The following is a 17,050-nucleotide window of genomic DNA, read 5'->3' as shown; positions in this document are numbered from 1 at the left end:
GGCGTCATAGATATCTTTTTATATAGCCGTTGGATGTCTTTGAAATTTTAATATGTTTGTCTTAATATTATGATTAATCTACGGTACAAATTGCATCATGATCGGACGATGATGCATTTATCTTCCAATCAGAACAGTTGAAAGAAGAATTTTGTCAATTTTTAGGGTTAACGATATGTTTTGGGCTCATATGCTAATAGTTTCAAACTTATTATCAATTGGCCTGAATATTTCATATATAATAGACCATATATGTTTATATTCATTAACCATGACCTTGTCAACCCAATGGACCGGGTCTTGACCAAATAGTTGACGATACTTTGACTAAACCAATTCGACTCTAATTTGACCTTTTGAACTCAGAAGTACTTGAGCACTATTAAAGAGTCTATGATGTGGAAGTTTGTGTGCAAAAGTAAAATACTTTCGTCATAAAAATATTCAACTTGTAAAGATACACCTTTTAAAGAGGAAGCCATACCTTCAACATTTCCAAGGCGACATATTAACTTCAGACGATGTAATGCTTTGAAGGAAGTTTGTCGAAACATTCATTTTCCCCCAAACTTGAATGTTCAGTGGTATGTTATCCACTTGTTAGACTATAATGAGTCAATAACTTTGACAATGATATACTGTAATTAAAAGCGCACCTCACGTTTTGTGGAAACAAACTCACAAAAGTTTTCATGAGTCAGAGATGTAATTCTGGCTCCAGTAATAATGATACAAAGTAAATGTATCTACCTATAATGGGACAAAGATGCAATTCTGACTCATACCAAAGAGAGTTGCAAATATTGGTTTAAGCATTTTACTGAGAATGATACAAGCGTTGTAATGTAAGTATCATGTATTAGTAGTCAACTACAAGAGATATAGGAAGTTTAAAGGAAAACAAACACACTATATTCTTGGAGAAGGTCATGCCCTAGACATCAACATTAATGGCAACAAGAAATTTACCAAGTCAATACACTTACCTTTTTTTTCTTTCCTTTATTCAATCAAATTCGTATGGTTAGATTCTATATTTTGATCCTAAATTGTTGTCTACATGATAGTTTGACACATATTTCATTAGCTGAATAGGTTACCCAGTCCGCGAACTTGAGTAGGTTATATCTAAAAACGATGTTTGTGAATTATTCTTATATAAACTAAGGAATGCAAATTACAAACCATGGCTATAGTTCGTGAACCTATTCGAGTGAATCAAATCGTTTTTGCTTCGATTGTGTCTTGTGTAGTTACATAAGATTTCCTTGCAATTGAACAACTCTCTAACTAGTTCATTTGAGTCATTTGAACTAGTTATGGTGAAGAAGAATATGGTTGATATGAAAGTGATCATATGGCTAACCATTTGGTTGACTATTGTTGAACCAACAAATGTACAAGTTTGGGTACGATTACACAAGCCTAGAAACGTGCATTTCATTTGCGTGTAACAATTTAGTTTTCGATCTAACGGTTGAAAGATATTAGCTTGAATCTAAATCAGGTTTTCATCTAACGGTGAGTATTGAATGCTTTGTTATCAAGCTAACATTGATTGCAAACCCTGATTTGAAAGACTATATAAGGGAGAACTCTAGCAACTGGGAAACTTAATCCCCACACCTTCTATGTGATACTAGTTTTGCTAAGCTAGAGTCGATTCTCCTTTAAGCTTTGGTTTCTTCTTCTAAACCAGGTTAACGACTTAAAGACTTCATTATGATTGTGAAGCCAGACCGATACTACTTTCTTGTAGTTGTGTGATCTGATCTTGATGTTTCTGTCGTACGAGTACAATTGTAATAATTGGCTTGAGATTGATATCTCCGATAGGCAAGATATAAAAGAAATCACAAACACTTCGTCTTATCGTTTGTGATTCCACAATATCTTTTTTCGCTGCGTCGATTAGGATTATTGTGAGGTGATTGATAATATTAGGCTGTTCTTCAGGAATATAAGTCCGGTTTATCAATTGGTTCATGTTCACCTTGATTTATCAAAAGACGGAACAAAAGTCGTAGGTATATTCATGGGAGACGGATTTATCTATTAACGTAGACTTTTCTGTGTGATACAGATTTGTTTATTAAAGTCTTCGACTTTGGGTCGTAGCAACTCTTAGTTGTGGGTGAGATCATCTAAGAGAATCAAGTACGTAGTATCCTGCTGGGATCAAAGACGTAGGAGCATAACTGTGTCTTGGATCAATGTGAGATTGATTGGGGTTCAACTACAGTCCAGACCGAAGTTAATTTGGAGCAGGCTAGTGTCTGTAGCGGCTTAATACAGTGTGTATTCAATCTGGACTAGGTCCCGGGTTTTTTTTTTGCATTTGCGGTTTCCTCGTTAACAAAATTCAGGTGTCTGTGTTATTTCTTTTCCGCATTATATTTTGTTATATAATTGAAATATCACAGATTGTGCGTTGTTCAAACAATTAGAATATCCGACCTTTTGGTTGTTGATTTAAATTGATTGACACTTGGATGTTGGTCTTTGGTACCATCCAAGTTATCTCTCTAGTATTTGATAAAGACTCGCAGATTTTTATTTGCTTGAGTATATATCAAATCGAGAGATTGAGATATAAACTCTTTGATATATTTTTTATCTAGATTGAGTATGACTGTCTAGTTGATTCTCTAGAAAGTATATTGGAGTTTGTCCATACAGATTGCTAAGCGAAATATTGAGTGTGGTTGTTGTACCCCCACTTTTCACTTTTGACTGCATTAGACTAATGAAAATTGTCTGACATCAGGGGGAGCATCTAATGGTTTGTTGAACTCTTTTCCTTCACCGAGGTTACTTTTTCCCACAGGGTTTTGTTGCCTGGCAAGGTTCTTAATGAGACAACAACAAACACCGGGAATGTAATTTCCTAGCTAAAGCTATTGTCTTTCCCACGAGGATTTTCTGCCTTAGAAGTTGTGAAGCAACTAGTCAACTTCAACGGAGCAAAGTGATCATCTGCAACAAATTACCTTTACTTGCATCTGTCACGTTGTACTCTTTTCCCTTCGTCAAGGTTTTATACCACCGGGTTTTCCTTGTCAAGGTTTTAGTGAGGCAACGTATACGCATCCAACTATGTTCTAAGTTTAATTAGTATTGTACTCTTTTTCTTTAGTTCAGGTTTTGTCCTTTTGGGTTTCCCTGACGAAGTTTTAACGAGGCAATTAACTTAGACGCGTCGATCTTTGAAGATTGTATTGCATGTGATGAACTACATGTAAAATACGAAACAACATGTGAAGAGTTGTACCAAGGTTTTGTCCCAATGGGTTTTTCCTTGTCAAAGTTTTAATGAGGCAATTGACTTCGGCACAAGTCATCAAGGAAAGAACGACATTTGAAGAACTACATTCGAAACACTATATGTGAAGCACTGCATGTGAAGTTCTGTTGGACCGCACAAGGTGGAGTGTTGTAGAGCCTACGTCCCATAGGTGTGCGGCCCAACTAGGGTTTGCCTTTCCATGTATATATATGTCATTGTATCCATGTAACCCTATTACTGTTATGAATAGAAACTATCTGTCTCTTTACCTTTCCCTGTTATCATACTACAACATTTTTAAGATTTTCTTTATAGTTTTTTTAATACCCAACGGGTACCCGGGACTTTAAACGGGTCCGGTTCTGGGTCCACAAGTTTAGGAACCAGACCTGAAATCGTTAGGAACCGGACCCGAACTTTATAAGTAGGGTCCGGGTTCAGTGATACCGGGGAGGACCCGGACCCATTGACAGCCCTAAGCGCATCTGGATACACATCTTTTCAACTTATAGAAGTCAAAAAGCAAGAAGTTAGTTTGGGTATAAAATTTCGGCTTCTATAAGCAAAAAAGTCAACTTTTTGTGAAACAAAATATCTATGCTTCTGACTTTTGCTCCTGAAGAAAAATAAACACTCCTGCTCCTGGTATCCAAACGTGCTAGAACAAAATGCTAAATTTTTTGTTTCTAGAAGTCAATATGAAATTTTGTTTTCAAATTAAATTTTGATTTTTTTAATTTCAGCTGTCGGAAAGTAACTTCTGAAGTGTTATCAAAACAAAATAAAGGATACCCAATGGATAAAAACGTTTATGATCTGAAAGTTTATTGTTTTCAACACCCATCATTGGTAAAGTGGACAGTGAGTCCAAATTTAGGATTTGAAACTAAGATCGAAGCACTCGGTTTTTGGTATATGGTTCCGGGTAATCTGGCACCTATCGACGCCCAGAGCGCCATTTGTATATGGAAAAATAAAACTTGAAAAAGGAGAGTCGGATTGAACGGCCAAATCCGGTTTTGGTATGGATTGGTTGATCCACTACCCCCGTGCCTTTGCAGTGGATCATCCATTTGTTTCGTATTGGGTCGGTAGCTGCCGATCCGACGTACCATGTGCTGGACCTGGACCTTATATTATTAAGTAGGCTTTTTTCAGAATGATTTTTTAGGGACCAAGGTTTTTTTGAGGGGACCATGGTTTTATTAGGCCACCTTCCCTATAGTGATAAGGGGTGTCCTAAAACGTTGAAATGACTAACCTACCCTTAACCTAATTTAATTTAAAACCAACCTAATAACCACTTATATATATATAACCACCACCTCCTCCCACCACCATCACCCACCACCGCCGATTACCACCACCACCACCTCCAATTATCACCACCACCAACCACCGATTACCACCACCTCCTCCCACCACCACCACCACCGCCTATTTAAGAAATGTAACAACATCAATGCAATCACAATTAAGTTCGGTTACATAATAATTTTATCGAGTATAAAAGACGCCAGCCGCAACCTGATTCTGCCATGGGACCACTCCGGAGGTATTTTCCAACAAACCCTTAGCTTTAATTTGATTTTGATTGCTTCAATCGAATAGAAATCATCAAAATAGGGTTTTAATAGGAGTTACAGAGCCATGTTCGGTTAGGTCGATTTTCCAAAAAACCCTAGTTTATTAACCGAACTTATTGAAAATGAAGAACACGAAGAACAGTTCGGTTCTATTGGATTTAAAACTAAGTCACCGAACTCTCTGTTCGGTTGTTTCGCAAAAAAATTTAAAATTACAAAGTAACCGAACTCCACCCTTAGAACCGAAAAAAAACAAATCCAGTCTAACCGAACTGTGTTGTTGTGGCCACTATGTTGAGTTCCAAAATAACCGAACTTAGCCAATAGAGTTCGGTTTGTTCGCAAAAAATTTTAAAACTACAAAGTAACCGAACTTAGCCAATAGATGCTGGAACTTCACATTTTTGTTTGTTTGTTAAGTTCGGTAACTTCACAATTTTGTCGCAAAAACCGAACTCAGAGTTCGGTTGGTTAGTTGTTAGGTTCAAGTTTGCGAAAGAATCGAACTTTGTAAACTTATATACTCTTATATTACGTAAAGTTCGGTTAGATCAAAAGTGCATGCAGTTTGCGAACCAACCGAACTTTGTACACCAAAGTTCGGTTAGTTGAGAGCCAACCGAACAGAACGCTGTAACTCCTAGAAATTATTAGAGAGTTCGGTAACCTGCGTGTTTGGAACAAGTAACCGAACTACACTTTCAGATGAGTTCGGTTACTTGTTCATCTCACGGGGCAACCGAACTACAGCTTCAGATGAGTTCGGTTACTTGTTCTTCATATAAAGTAACCGAACTGTTCAAAATCCAGTTCAAATCCGGATCATTTTGAAGATTACAAATATTCTAGGAGAGGATGGAAATGAAGAATCAGATGAGTTTTCATCATTTGAATACTCAAACTTAGTGAATTGGAAAAAAAATTTATTTTCCATGTTTTTCTCCTTCATCTTCTCTAACTCTTCTCAATAATTCTACTCAACTAATAATAAACCCGTCTTTTAATTTAATCTCACTAATTGTTTTTAGCTAATCATGCACTAATCATAACCTAAAATTAATTAAAAGGATAAATTAGATATTAAATAAATAACTAGATATGGGATGATCTAGAATTACTTCTAATGCCTTTACCTAAAAAAAAAACCATGGTCCCAAAAAAAAAACCATGGTCCCAAAAAATCGCTCTTTTTTTACCAGTGGGGATATATAACACGAATAAGTTTTGAAGAGAGTGTGTAGAGAGTAATAAAATTCAGGACTTCCAGGGGTTGAATTCTCAGACAGGTTTTTGCGAATCAGGGGTTATTCCAACGAGAGGGATAAAGACTAGAGAGAGATTTTCTGTAAACCAGAAACGAGGTCTCTGTGAATTTCCTGAAACTGGTATGATTTGTGTAACCTTTTTCTGTTCTTATCTCTTGAAGTTTTCTTTTCTGTTTGATCTTGTTTAATCATCATGTTTGCTTCCCTCTTGATGCTGGAATATTCATACCTCGTTAGTAACAATGTATAAAATAAAATTTAGATTATGTTGTTGGAGATAACAAAGTTAGGGTTTTAGGTTAATTTAAAATGGAATTTAAGTTGAGTTTTTTGTTTGGCGATTTCACTATTAGGGTTAGGGTTTGAGATTTTGAGTTTCTGTGAGTTAAGGATTTGTTGTTGTTTCCTTGTATTGATTATGCCTAGAAGCAATTATTATGGGGACATATGCTTGCTGATCTAGTTCTAACCTTCTCTCCTGGGAAATATTGTGCTAGCTTTAAAAGATTAGAGATGTTTGCATTTTTCATTGCATACTCCTTGGAAATATTCTCTCTTGGGTATTACTATTTGGAAATATTCTCTCTTGGGTATTACTATTTGGGCTTTTTGCTGAAATAGAAACAACTATAGTTCAGTGATAAGAAGTGATCTCAGGCGAAGCAAAATTATGCCTGATACATATGAACGATTCCTGACTGCAATTGGTTATCTAGCTGTGTTGCCCTTTCTCATCAGTGACTTAGGCTGGTTGTCCGAGTTGGCGGATTTCTAGGCTTGATCTACCTCTGAAGCTTTTCCCTTTGCAAAGCATTTAACAGCTTACAGTTTAGTATGTTTTGATTTTGGAGGTGTTCGACGTGTTTGTGAAAGACAGTAGGAGATACTAGGAACATCAGATGGTTTAAAGATGGAACTTCTTACAATATTTGGAAAAGATTGATTGGTATCCATTCTAACCAGTTAAGCAGAGGCACAGCTCATTACCTATACATGTCTTCTGTTTGAATTATATTCTCTGATACCGTCGTTATACTTGTTAAATCCCAACAATTGCCATTAGTGGATACACCAGGGCACACCTGTAACATGAATATGAAATTATTCTCTCTCTCCCTGTGTGTGTGTGTGTGTTCATAAGCTCAATATAATGTTTCAAGTGTTCTGTTTCGTCTTCTTTTTCTTCAATTTGATATTTTTGTTGGTGTTTAGGAGAGGCTTGTAGCTTTGAAGACATGACCAGTAATTCACAATCGTCTGGGACCCAGGTAGCATTTAAAGTTTCCATTTGCATGTAATCTAGTTCTGTTTTCTTACTTTGAATCAGTGACTGATTATAACTGTTTTATTTTTTGTTAAGCCGCTTTGGCCTCCGATTGTTGGATCAGCTGGTCCTCCTCAGAACTTTGGCCCACCCATGTCTATGCAGGTATGTGTACCTGAGCATTGTTTTACGTCCTCTTATATTCTTTTAGTAGTTTCGTGCAAGTTGGTTTACATTCTCATGGTCTTACAGTTTCGGCCCGTTGGTTCTCAACAACAAGGACAGCCTTTTATTCCTCCAGGGTCTGAACAGTTTCGGCCTGTTGGTCAGGGAATGCCTGTACCAAATGTTGGACCGTCTCCTCAGAATCAGCAGCTCCCTTTTCCTCCATCAATGCATCAGTTACATCAAAGACCTGGTCAGCCAGGTCATGGTCCACAGCCATCACAAGCAATTCAGATGCCATTCATGCAGCAAAACCGGCCTATTACATCAGAGTCGCCTCAGCCTCACCAAAACAACCAGCATATGCCAGGTGTAGGTGGCAGTGGGATGCCTCCTTCCTCATATACTGTAAGAGTTTTTCTAACGGTATTAGAAATACTGTTGGTAGTTATCATTAATTGTTATCCCTGATTTGGTTTTGTCTGGTGTTATGCAGTTCGCACCATCTCCCTATGGCCAGTCTCAAAATAACATTAACGCATCATCACATTACCAGCCAATCTCTCAAATGCATACAGGGGTTGCACCTGCTAGTGGACAAACTTGGTTGCCATCTGGACCTGTTGCCACAGCAATGCAGGGCCAGCAATCATCTGCTACACCTGCTGCAGTTCCAGTTAATATCTTATTTATTCTGCTGAAAAATGTTCTTATGTTTTAATTGTTCAGTAGTGCGGGGGTCTTATATTTATCTCATGTTGAATATTGAGATTCTTTCATGTCCGTAATCTTCATAGTTTCTGAATATGTTCCGCTTCTAATATCTGCTCGCCTTGTCTTGAAATTTCAGGCAACAAATCTTCAACCAAATCCCTCCATTCAGTTATCATCAGATTGGCAAGAACACACGTCTACTGATGGCAGAAGGTATGTGATTTAGTGTTCACTTGACTGAAATATTGACCTGTGAAGTGTTCCCTTTTGTTTCGCTTTGGAGAAAGCTCTAAAAATGTTTGATCTCTTCGAGTGCTCTTTGTGATCAAGCATTCACGTTTAGGCTCCCCACATTTCATAACTTGGTTATCTAATTTCTATCTTTTTGGGATTATATTCTGAATATTGCAAGTGCTTCTGTTTGTCAGGTATTATTATAACAAGAAGACAAAGCAGTCTAGTTGGGAAAAGCCTGTTGAACTAATGACACCAATTGAGGTGAGTGATGTTATTAGGTGATTGTTTCTCTCATGATTGAGTAGTTGTCCCTGATGGATTGTTTTGTGCATTCTGCTGAATGGCTTTGTAATGGTAGAAAGTGATTGCTCCTTGTGGATGTTGACAATAGTACCATATTTAACTGGATCAAAATAGGTTTATGCGAATTCTCTGTTTCTTTGCATGTCCTTCTACGGGTTTGTAGATGTCTTGGGAAGTCGGGAGAAAAATAACGACTGGTCTATAAGCTCACTTATGAAGGCGTGGTTCTCTTTCTCAAGGCAGGCAATTATTGCTATTTATTTTTTTTATTATCGCATGAGAGACTTGAACTGGTTGATGTGTGAAATTAAAATTGGGAAGCAATTAGTAGTTTCTTGGATCTAATTAGTCTTTACGCCACCTTTAAGTGTGTCAATGTTAGGTGATCCTTGTTTATGCTACTGCACAAAATATGTTACTTGCTAGATACACCCTTATCGTATGTCCTTTGTCATGCCTGTTACGGGGTTCATGTTTCTAAACGATTTGAAGCTGGTAACTGCTTGGTCAGGTTGAGTTGATATGTGTGAGCTGTTTCTTAAACATTTTGAGTTGTATTTCTGTGCTCTTTTTTATCATATATATTCAATAACTGTAAATTTCGCGATGAGAAGTGTGAAGTTGGTTATGATTTACTATTTGTTGGTCTTCTATAGCTTTAAAATGATGCTCACAGGTGCATCTTGTGCTACCCGTCTGAGAGGTATGAATTGCTACCGGGTCTGTATTCCCTGTATCCCCTACTTATCTTCGATGCTAGTGTACTTGGTTGTAACATGTCTGCCAGCATCTGAATTAATCTCATGCAGTGCAGATTTATACAAGTTCGTAACATGGTTGTTCGCTCTGACATTACCTGTCAAATTTTGACCCTATTCTCTTACATGTTTTAAGTTTCAAACAATAGATATTCATTTTCATCTCAATTTGTTCTCACATTATACCAAGGTACTTATTATAACAGCCAGTGATTTACTTAAAATAGCCGTCTTTAGACTGCATTGTCTCTTCACACTCTTTGGCATTATGCGTTTCTTTGTCAAAAGTCTTATACCTAACCTGATACACCTTGTTATTATCTATTATCTATTCGATCATTAGATATCTATGATTCAAACTGTCTGCCAATGTCCCATAATCCTTTTTATAATTTCGTATCTTTCACAAAGGATTTAATGGTTTAACTTTGTGTTGTGCAGAGAGCTGATGCATCCACTGATTGGAAGGAGTTCACTAATTCAGATGGAAGGAAGTGGGTGCCCCTTTATATTCTACTTTTTTTACTTCTCGGAGTCATTTTATTTTCACGTTTGTAATCTGAAAAATGTATTTTTTATCCTGTTTGCTGTTTTTCTTTTGTTTGTAAATAATTTTCACTCTTTAATTATACTCAAACATTTGCAGGTATTATTACAATAAGGTTACCAAGCTATCTAAATGGACAATACCTGAAGAATTGAAGGTGAATATAAGAAGTGGTTTAAGAAAACTTTAATTAAGTCTCTCCACCTTTGTATTCTTCCTTTTAATGTTTCCTTTTGCAATTTCTTCTAGTTGGCTCGCGAGCAAGCAGAGAGAGAAGCCAGTCAAGGGGCTCAGTCAGAAAGTGCTTCGCTTTCTCAACCCCAAGAGTCTCTCACTATTCCGTTGCCCGAAGCATCTATACCATCATCTGTACCATCTGGGACAACAACAAGCCCTGTTTCTGTTGCACCAATTGTTGCCGTTGCAAATCAACCCACTATTGCAGCTTCTGGATCACCATCCCTTCCTGTTCTGTCAGCAAATGCTGCTGGAGTTCAATCTCCAGTTGCAGCTGTCACTACCTTATCTAATTCTACTTCCAGAGATGGTGGAGTTCCAGTTGCCACTACACCAGCTACGTATGTCCATACTTCTCCTACATGAAAGATTTGATTATGGGTCTAATATGCGCTGATCATTCCTTCCCTTCTTTATGATCACAGGAGTACTTCAGATATTGCAAATTCTTTAGATGGTGGAGCTTCTGTCCAAGATTTAGAGGTAATCTAGTTTGTGTCATGGTCTTTACGCTCTTTGTCAACAACTGCTTTTGATGCTAGCGATTATTATGTCAAGGTTTTGGTTCCTGAAATTCAACTAGTAATTAGTAAAAGGTCATCATGACTCTGCCTGTATCTGTTTGGCCGTCTGCCCATTTCTTGCTCCTCTTTACCTCCTTCTTGGTTACATTGTTTCTCACATATTGTGAGTACTATTTATCTATTATAGCTTCTTCAAGAGTTTTTAATATGATTTGGTGCGATATCTTGATAGGAAGCAAGAAAAGGAATGGCAGTTGCTGGGAAAATTAATGTTACCCTATCCAAGGAGAAGGCAGTTGAAGAAGAAACCTTGGTTTATGCAAATAAACAGGTGCTTGGAAATCTATCCTTGACATACATGTGTTTGTTTAATCATGCATGATGTAACTTTTGAATCTACTTTGCATACTTCAGGAAGCTAAAATTGCATTTAAAGCGCTCTTGGAATCTGCAAATGTGGAATCTGACTGGAACTGGGAGCAGGTAACTTAGTAATTTTTACTCTCTTTTATGTATTTCTCTAAGTGGATGAAATATTGATATTCAAGGGAAATTCTAGGCTATGAGAGTAATAATAAATGACAAAAGATATGGCGCCTTAAAAACACTTGGGGAGCGGAAGCAAGCGTTTAATGAGGTAAACCTTCAAGTAGATTTCTGTATTGTGATAAGTGTTTTTAACTAAGCTATCTCTTGTCAGTATTCTAACTTTTTAAGTCGGCCGTCATTTCTTTCCAGTACTTGGGTCAGAGGAAAAAGCAAGAGGCTGAGGAAAGGCGTGTTAGACAAAAAAAGGCTCGGGAGGAATTTGCCAAAATGTTGGAAGTAAGATATGCTTCTTTGAAAAATCTATTGTGATCTCTCCTATATAACATTTTCTGATGCATTTACCCAAACATTTTTCAGGAATCAAAAGAGCTTACATCATCCACAAGATGGCCGTGAGTCTCTCTTTCCCTCACTTGATCAGTAGAATATATTATCTTTCTCAACATGCTAAGCTGTTTGCTCTATGATGCAGCAAAGCTATGATAATGTTTGAGGATGATGAGCGGTATAAAGCTGTTGACCGAGCCAGAGACCGTGAAGATATTTTTGAAAATTTTACGCTGGACCTACAGAAGAAGGTATGCATTGTTTCATTTTTTATGGTTATGCATCTTATTTTATTGTATGTCAGGGCCGAGCTGCCATTACATAGTGAAAATCTAATGTGCAAATCACAAATCTACGCATCATGTATTTTGGAAACTAGGTTTGTGTGCTTGCGAGATAGTTGAGAATGTTATATTGAACTGATGTTCTGGTTGCAATGTGGTGGTCTTCCTGCGCTCAGTGAAGCTTGTTCCTTTCCATGATCTGTTTATTTATGGTCGTTTTTTCCATGGTCAATATTTGATTATGATTTATGATTGTATCTTTCCCATCCTGCATTCTTACAGGACTCACTTTCTGTTGATATATTCTTAATAGCCGTTAGACAGTTTACAAAGTGCATGTGTTTAGACTCATGTTTTGGTCTCATACAGGAAAAGGCAAAAGCACAGGAGGAGCACAAGAAGAATATAACGGAGTACAAACAATTCCTGGAATCTTGTGATTTTATTAAAGTATGTCACTCGAAGTTGTATCCTCTTGGTATCGTATATTTTTGGTACATTCAATACTGTTGCAGATCTTGTATTTACTTATCCTATTGTGACTGCAGCCCAGCAGCCAATGGCGGAAAGTTCAGGATCGCCTAGAGGATGATGAAAGGTGCTCACGGCTTGAAAAAATTGACCGCTTAGACATCTTTCAGGTGATTCTTGAACCAGTTTACTAGTTGTTCTGTTCCCGAAAACTCTGTGCTGAGTTTTATGACCCATTGTAGGAATATATACGGGAATTAGAGAAAGAGGAGGAAGAGCAGAGGAGGATTCAGAAGGTTGGTCAGGAGAATAATATGTTTCTTAATGCGACTTTTATGGACTTCAAAGTTATCTTCTTATTATTGGTTTTAATTGTAATTTCAGGAGCAATTGAGACGTGCTGAGCGTAAAAACCGCGATGAGTTCCGCAAGTTGATGGAGGAGCATGTTGCTGCTGGCGATCTCACAGCTAAAACTCACTGGCGCACCTATTGCATGAAGGTACTGTTGTCTACTGGTTTCCCAGGTTTATCTGTGGGTATGCTGTCCACAATTGATGTTATTCATTTTAATCTGGTTTTATATTAGTTTTCTTTAAGCTGTTTATTACCATTTTTGGTTTCAGGTAAAGGATTTACCAGCTTATATGGCTGTATCATCGAACACGTCTGGTTCAACACCAAAGGATTTGTTTGAAGATGTTGCCGAAGAGCTGGAGAAACAGGTTGTCATCATATCAAGTTTACGAACCTTCTGATTTTTACTTTATAATATATTTGCAACCCTTATTTTTACGAATTACATTATATGCTCAAAACTAAACTATTCTGAATTTCTGGATCTAGGCCTAGTCAATGCATTTATTTTCTGATATCTTTAGCTGTGGAATCAACTGCATGTTTTATATAATACACATTTAAGTGTTTAAATCCTGATTCCGCGGGCTAAGCATTTAAAATCTTGGGCATTTATTATTGTTACCACTGATGCAAACTAGTCGTTTGCTATTTGAAGGAATTAGGTTTTAGTTGTTAGTAGGAGTTTATTGGAAGAAGGTTCACACATCTTGCTGGATGTAATATTCTTTGGTTTTTATGTTTTTCACGAATGTTTCACATACTCATCTGTATAGTAAGATAGGATGGACATCTTTTATTTCGAAGGTTGACAATTTAGTTACTTTGTGTTAACTGTCCATTAAATGTTCCTCCTTTTTCTGCTATGTAACACTTCATTATTTTCCTTACAGTACCGAGATGATAAAACTCGGGTGAAAGATGCTCTGAAGTTGGGAAAGGTAATTTCATTTTATTCCCAGAAATCGTGTGATTGCAAATTTTGGTTTTGTTTGTGATATCATATGTTGGTTTGTTTACAGATTACTATGTCGTCTGCTTTGACTTATGAAGAGTTCAAGGCTGCTATTGCGGAGGATCTGAACTCTGTATCAGATATTAACTTGCAGGTAACTATAAGTCCCAGAGTATACCTATTTAAAATAATGTAGTAACTTTCCTCTTCTCTATCAACGTAAGTTTCTAGTTCTTAAAAGAGAATCGAACTTGGTCTGTTCGCTACATAGAGTGAAAAAAACTCGTGGACATGGTCCTGCTTATTTTTTTTCTTTCTTTTTCTTCTGTCCGTGTTGTTTGTGTACGACATGGTTGCGAGTCTAGACTGACGTCTAACATGTTTTGCAGCTTGTATTTGAAGAGCTGCAGGAAAGGATCAAGGAGAAGGAAGAGAAGGAGGCTAAAAAGCGTCAACGTCTGGCTGATGACTTCTCTGATCTATTACACTCAATTAAGGTATATCAATGATTTTTATTTCCTTATTCTGCAGTATTTCATAAGATGATAGTCTTCACAAACATGCATACTAATATATTCTCTCACCTTAGGATATAACAACATCTTCAAATTGGGAGGATTGCAAGCCACTATTTGAAGACAGCCAAGAGTATAGGTATTGCGACTTTCAACTTTATTTGTATAAACAACTGTCAAACCCCTCTATTTACGATATCCTAATTAGTTTTTATGCTTGGCCAGATCCATTGCAGAAGAGAGCGATAAGAAGGAGCTATTTGAGGACTACATTAGACTTTTGCAAGAAAAGGCTAAAGAGAAGGAACGGAAACGCGACGAAGAGAAGGTATGCATGTCAACATATGGTTTCAGCTCATGTATTAATATCCTCTTCATTTTAAGTGTACTGTTAATTAGATTTTAATATGGGAAATTGGTAAAGTATGATGCGTTTTATTTAATTCCTGAGAAATTCAATTTCTGCATTTTATGCTTGCAGCATGTTAGGAATCAAGACAAGTTCTGGATGTGATTTTCTTATAGAATAGACTTCATTATTATGTAACGTTCAGTTGTGCTAATTATGTGTTTCCTGGGACAAAACACGATGTTAGGCATGTGATACCATGAGTTCCAGGATAATAGTCCGTCTTTATTTTTACGAGGGTAGAAATCGGAAAAACGGTCTACAATATCTTTGGCCATTGGGTGGAGTATGTTTTACTTAAATTGTCCATATCTATTGATCACAGGCAAAGAAAGAAAAAGAAAGAGATGATAAAGAGAAAAGGAAAGAGAAAGACAGAAAGGAGAAGGAGAGAGAACGCGATAGGGATAAGGAGAGGGAACGCTCTAAGAAGGATGATACAGAGAGCGACACTGTTGATGCATCTGATGTGAAGGAGGAGAGAAAAAGGGACAAGGATAAGGATAGGAAACACCGAAAGCGACATCAAAGTGGGGCAGATGACATGAGTTCTGAGAAGGAGGAGAAAGATGATTCAAAGAAATCACGAAGACATAGTAGTTCTAGGAAAAAATCAAGAAAGGTAACGTAATAGTATCATGCGTCCATGTTTTGATTTGTTCCTTGATTCCCGGCATCATAGCATGTTAAAAATATTTTTTTCCCCATTTTGCATCTGGGCAGCATGCATACACGCCTGATTCGGATAGTGAAGGTGGGCACAAGAGACATCGGAAAGATCATAGAGATGGCTCCCGCAGAAATGGCACTAATGAGGAGCTTGAAGATGGGGAACTTGGAGAGGATGGGGAGATACGGTAGTTCTTCTTTGCCCTGCCCTACTTTTTTGTTCTCATTCATTTTGAGCTGATTAGAAATTTGTAAATGACTATAGTCTGGCACGCATCTATGTCTCAGTTAATGTTGCTGTTGTCAAACTAGAAAGTATCCTTCATTCTTGATTCTGTGAGTCTTTGTCCATTGAAATTCCTTAGATGGATAGCCCATAGGATTATAGGAATAATGTCATATAATGTGCCGTCGTATGACTAAATGTGCCGTCGTATGATTATAGAAAGTATTTTTTGGTTGTAATATGCACTTACTTGCTTGACTAAATGTGCTGTCGTATTTGACGCAATAAATACGTAAAGGTACCAGATCTTGCACAATCTTGGGGGATTCATAAAGAAACTTTTTTTTATAGAATATCTGTGGAGGTGGCTTGGTAGAGGATGTCTGTTGATAGTTTTATAATGTGTATTTTAAGCAGCATTTTTTAGTTCCACTTCCTCCAGGATAAGATGTCTAGTTATCTTTTCGAGGTTTTATTATCTGTGCATTCAAGCTTTCTAACTCAATAAATGCCGTTTTAGGTTGATTGTATACTTTGTCCTAGAATTATGCTTGGTTCTATTCATTTACAGTAAAACACGCATGAATTCCGCATCCGTAGTCTTGTGTTTTGCTTTAATTTTTTCAAAAGGTGTTGAAAAAGGGATTCTGTTGCTGTTTTGTAAGCTAACATCATGGCTATTTATCTGCAGTGCCAACAAAGCCCAACCCTGAGTGTGCAAAGAATCCTGCTTGAGCAGTGCCTTTTTGTTCAAGAAAGTTATATCCGGAGCATCTTATCAAATTCAGCTGCATGGAATAGCTTACCAGGTATGATGTAAAAATGGATTTTAGCGAGATGCCTTGGAGATGTCGATGATAATGCTTAAAATGGTTATCTTAGCTGATCTCTCATACCAAAAGGAGGATATCTTTGATAGTGATTTTGTGAACTTTGAGATTCGGAAATATGTCGGATGTTTTGGAGTTGGAAGGTTAGCTTCGACTTTCGTATGGTTCACCTACATGGCTAACATTTACAAATAAATAAGATACATTAAATTGCTTTTACTTGTTTTTTTTATTTATTTTAGTAATTTGTCCACTACATTTGGATGTCTATTTAGAAGTAGGCTTCCTGTGAGAATAGCTAACCTAGAAAGTCATTGAAAACTGTGATATGCACACTAGGTAAGCATCTCTAAGTCATTCCTAGACTTTGGAGTCAAAAGTGAAGCATTTGACAGTCTGAGGGGAAAGGCATGAAACGCATGCCTGTCAGCTCAAACACATGTCTGTCGGCTCAAACAATGAACCGTCATTTAGCTAAGTGACTTCAGCGACACCTTGGCTTAAGAGTGAAACAAACATGTATTTTTATTTATTAGGGCAATGCCACAAGTGACCTAAATCCTTGTATAGTAA

At 37.2% G+C, this 17,050-nt stretch overlaps 1 protein-coding gene across 1 annotated transcript; it reads left to right on the top strand.

Moving 5' to 3' along the window:
• Window positions 1–6,090: 6,090 nt before the first annotated feature.
• LOC113356711 (pre-mRNA-processing protein 40A-like) lies at window positions 6,091–16,698 on the top strand. The gene is made up of 30 exons (XM_026599924.1): window positions 6,091–6,257; window positions 7,350–7,405; window positions 7,498–7,566; window positions 7,654–7,974; window positions 8,063–8,242; window positions 8,417–8,493; window positions 8,709–8,778; window positions 10,020–10,072; window positions 10,225–10,282; window positions 10,375–10,703; window positions 10,788–10,845; window positions 11,119–11,217; window positions 11,301–11,369; window positions 11,446–11,523; window positions 11,625–11,711; window positions 11,793–11,827; window positions 11,908–12,013; window positions 12,416–12,496; window positions 12,595–12,687; window positions 12,760–12,813; window positions 12,902–13,018; window positions 13,143–13,241; window positions 13,767–13,814; window positions 13,896–13,982; window positions 14,218–14,325; window positions 14,418–14,482; window positions 14,569–14,671; window positions 15,078–15,374; window positions 15,476–15,609; window positions 16,339–16,698. Exons 2-30 carry the CDS (start codon window positions 7,373–7,375, stop codon window positions 16,358–16,360), a joined length of 3,030 nt encoding a protein of 1,009 aa, XP_026455709.1. The 5' UTR covers window positions 6,091–6,257; window positions 7,350–7,372; the 3' UTR covers window positions 16,361–16,698.
• Window positions 16,699–17,050: the final 352 nt, after the last annotated feature.

This window comes from Papaver somniferum, chromosome 3 (assembly GCF_003573695.1).
Source record: "Papaver somniferum cultivar HN1 chromosome 3, ASM357369v1, whole genome shotgun sequence".
In the NCBI taxonomy this organism is placed as follows: Eukaryota; Viridiplantae; Streptophyta; class Magnoliopsida; order Ranunculales; family Papaveraceae; genus Papaver; species Papaver somniferum.
This window is presented reverse-complemented; position numbering and strand designations above follow the sequence as displayed.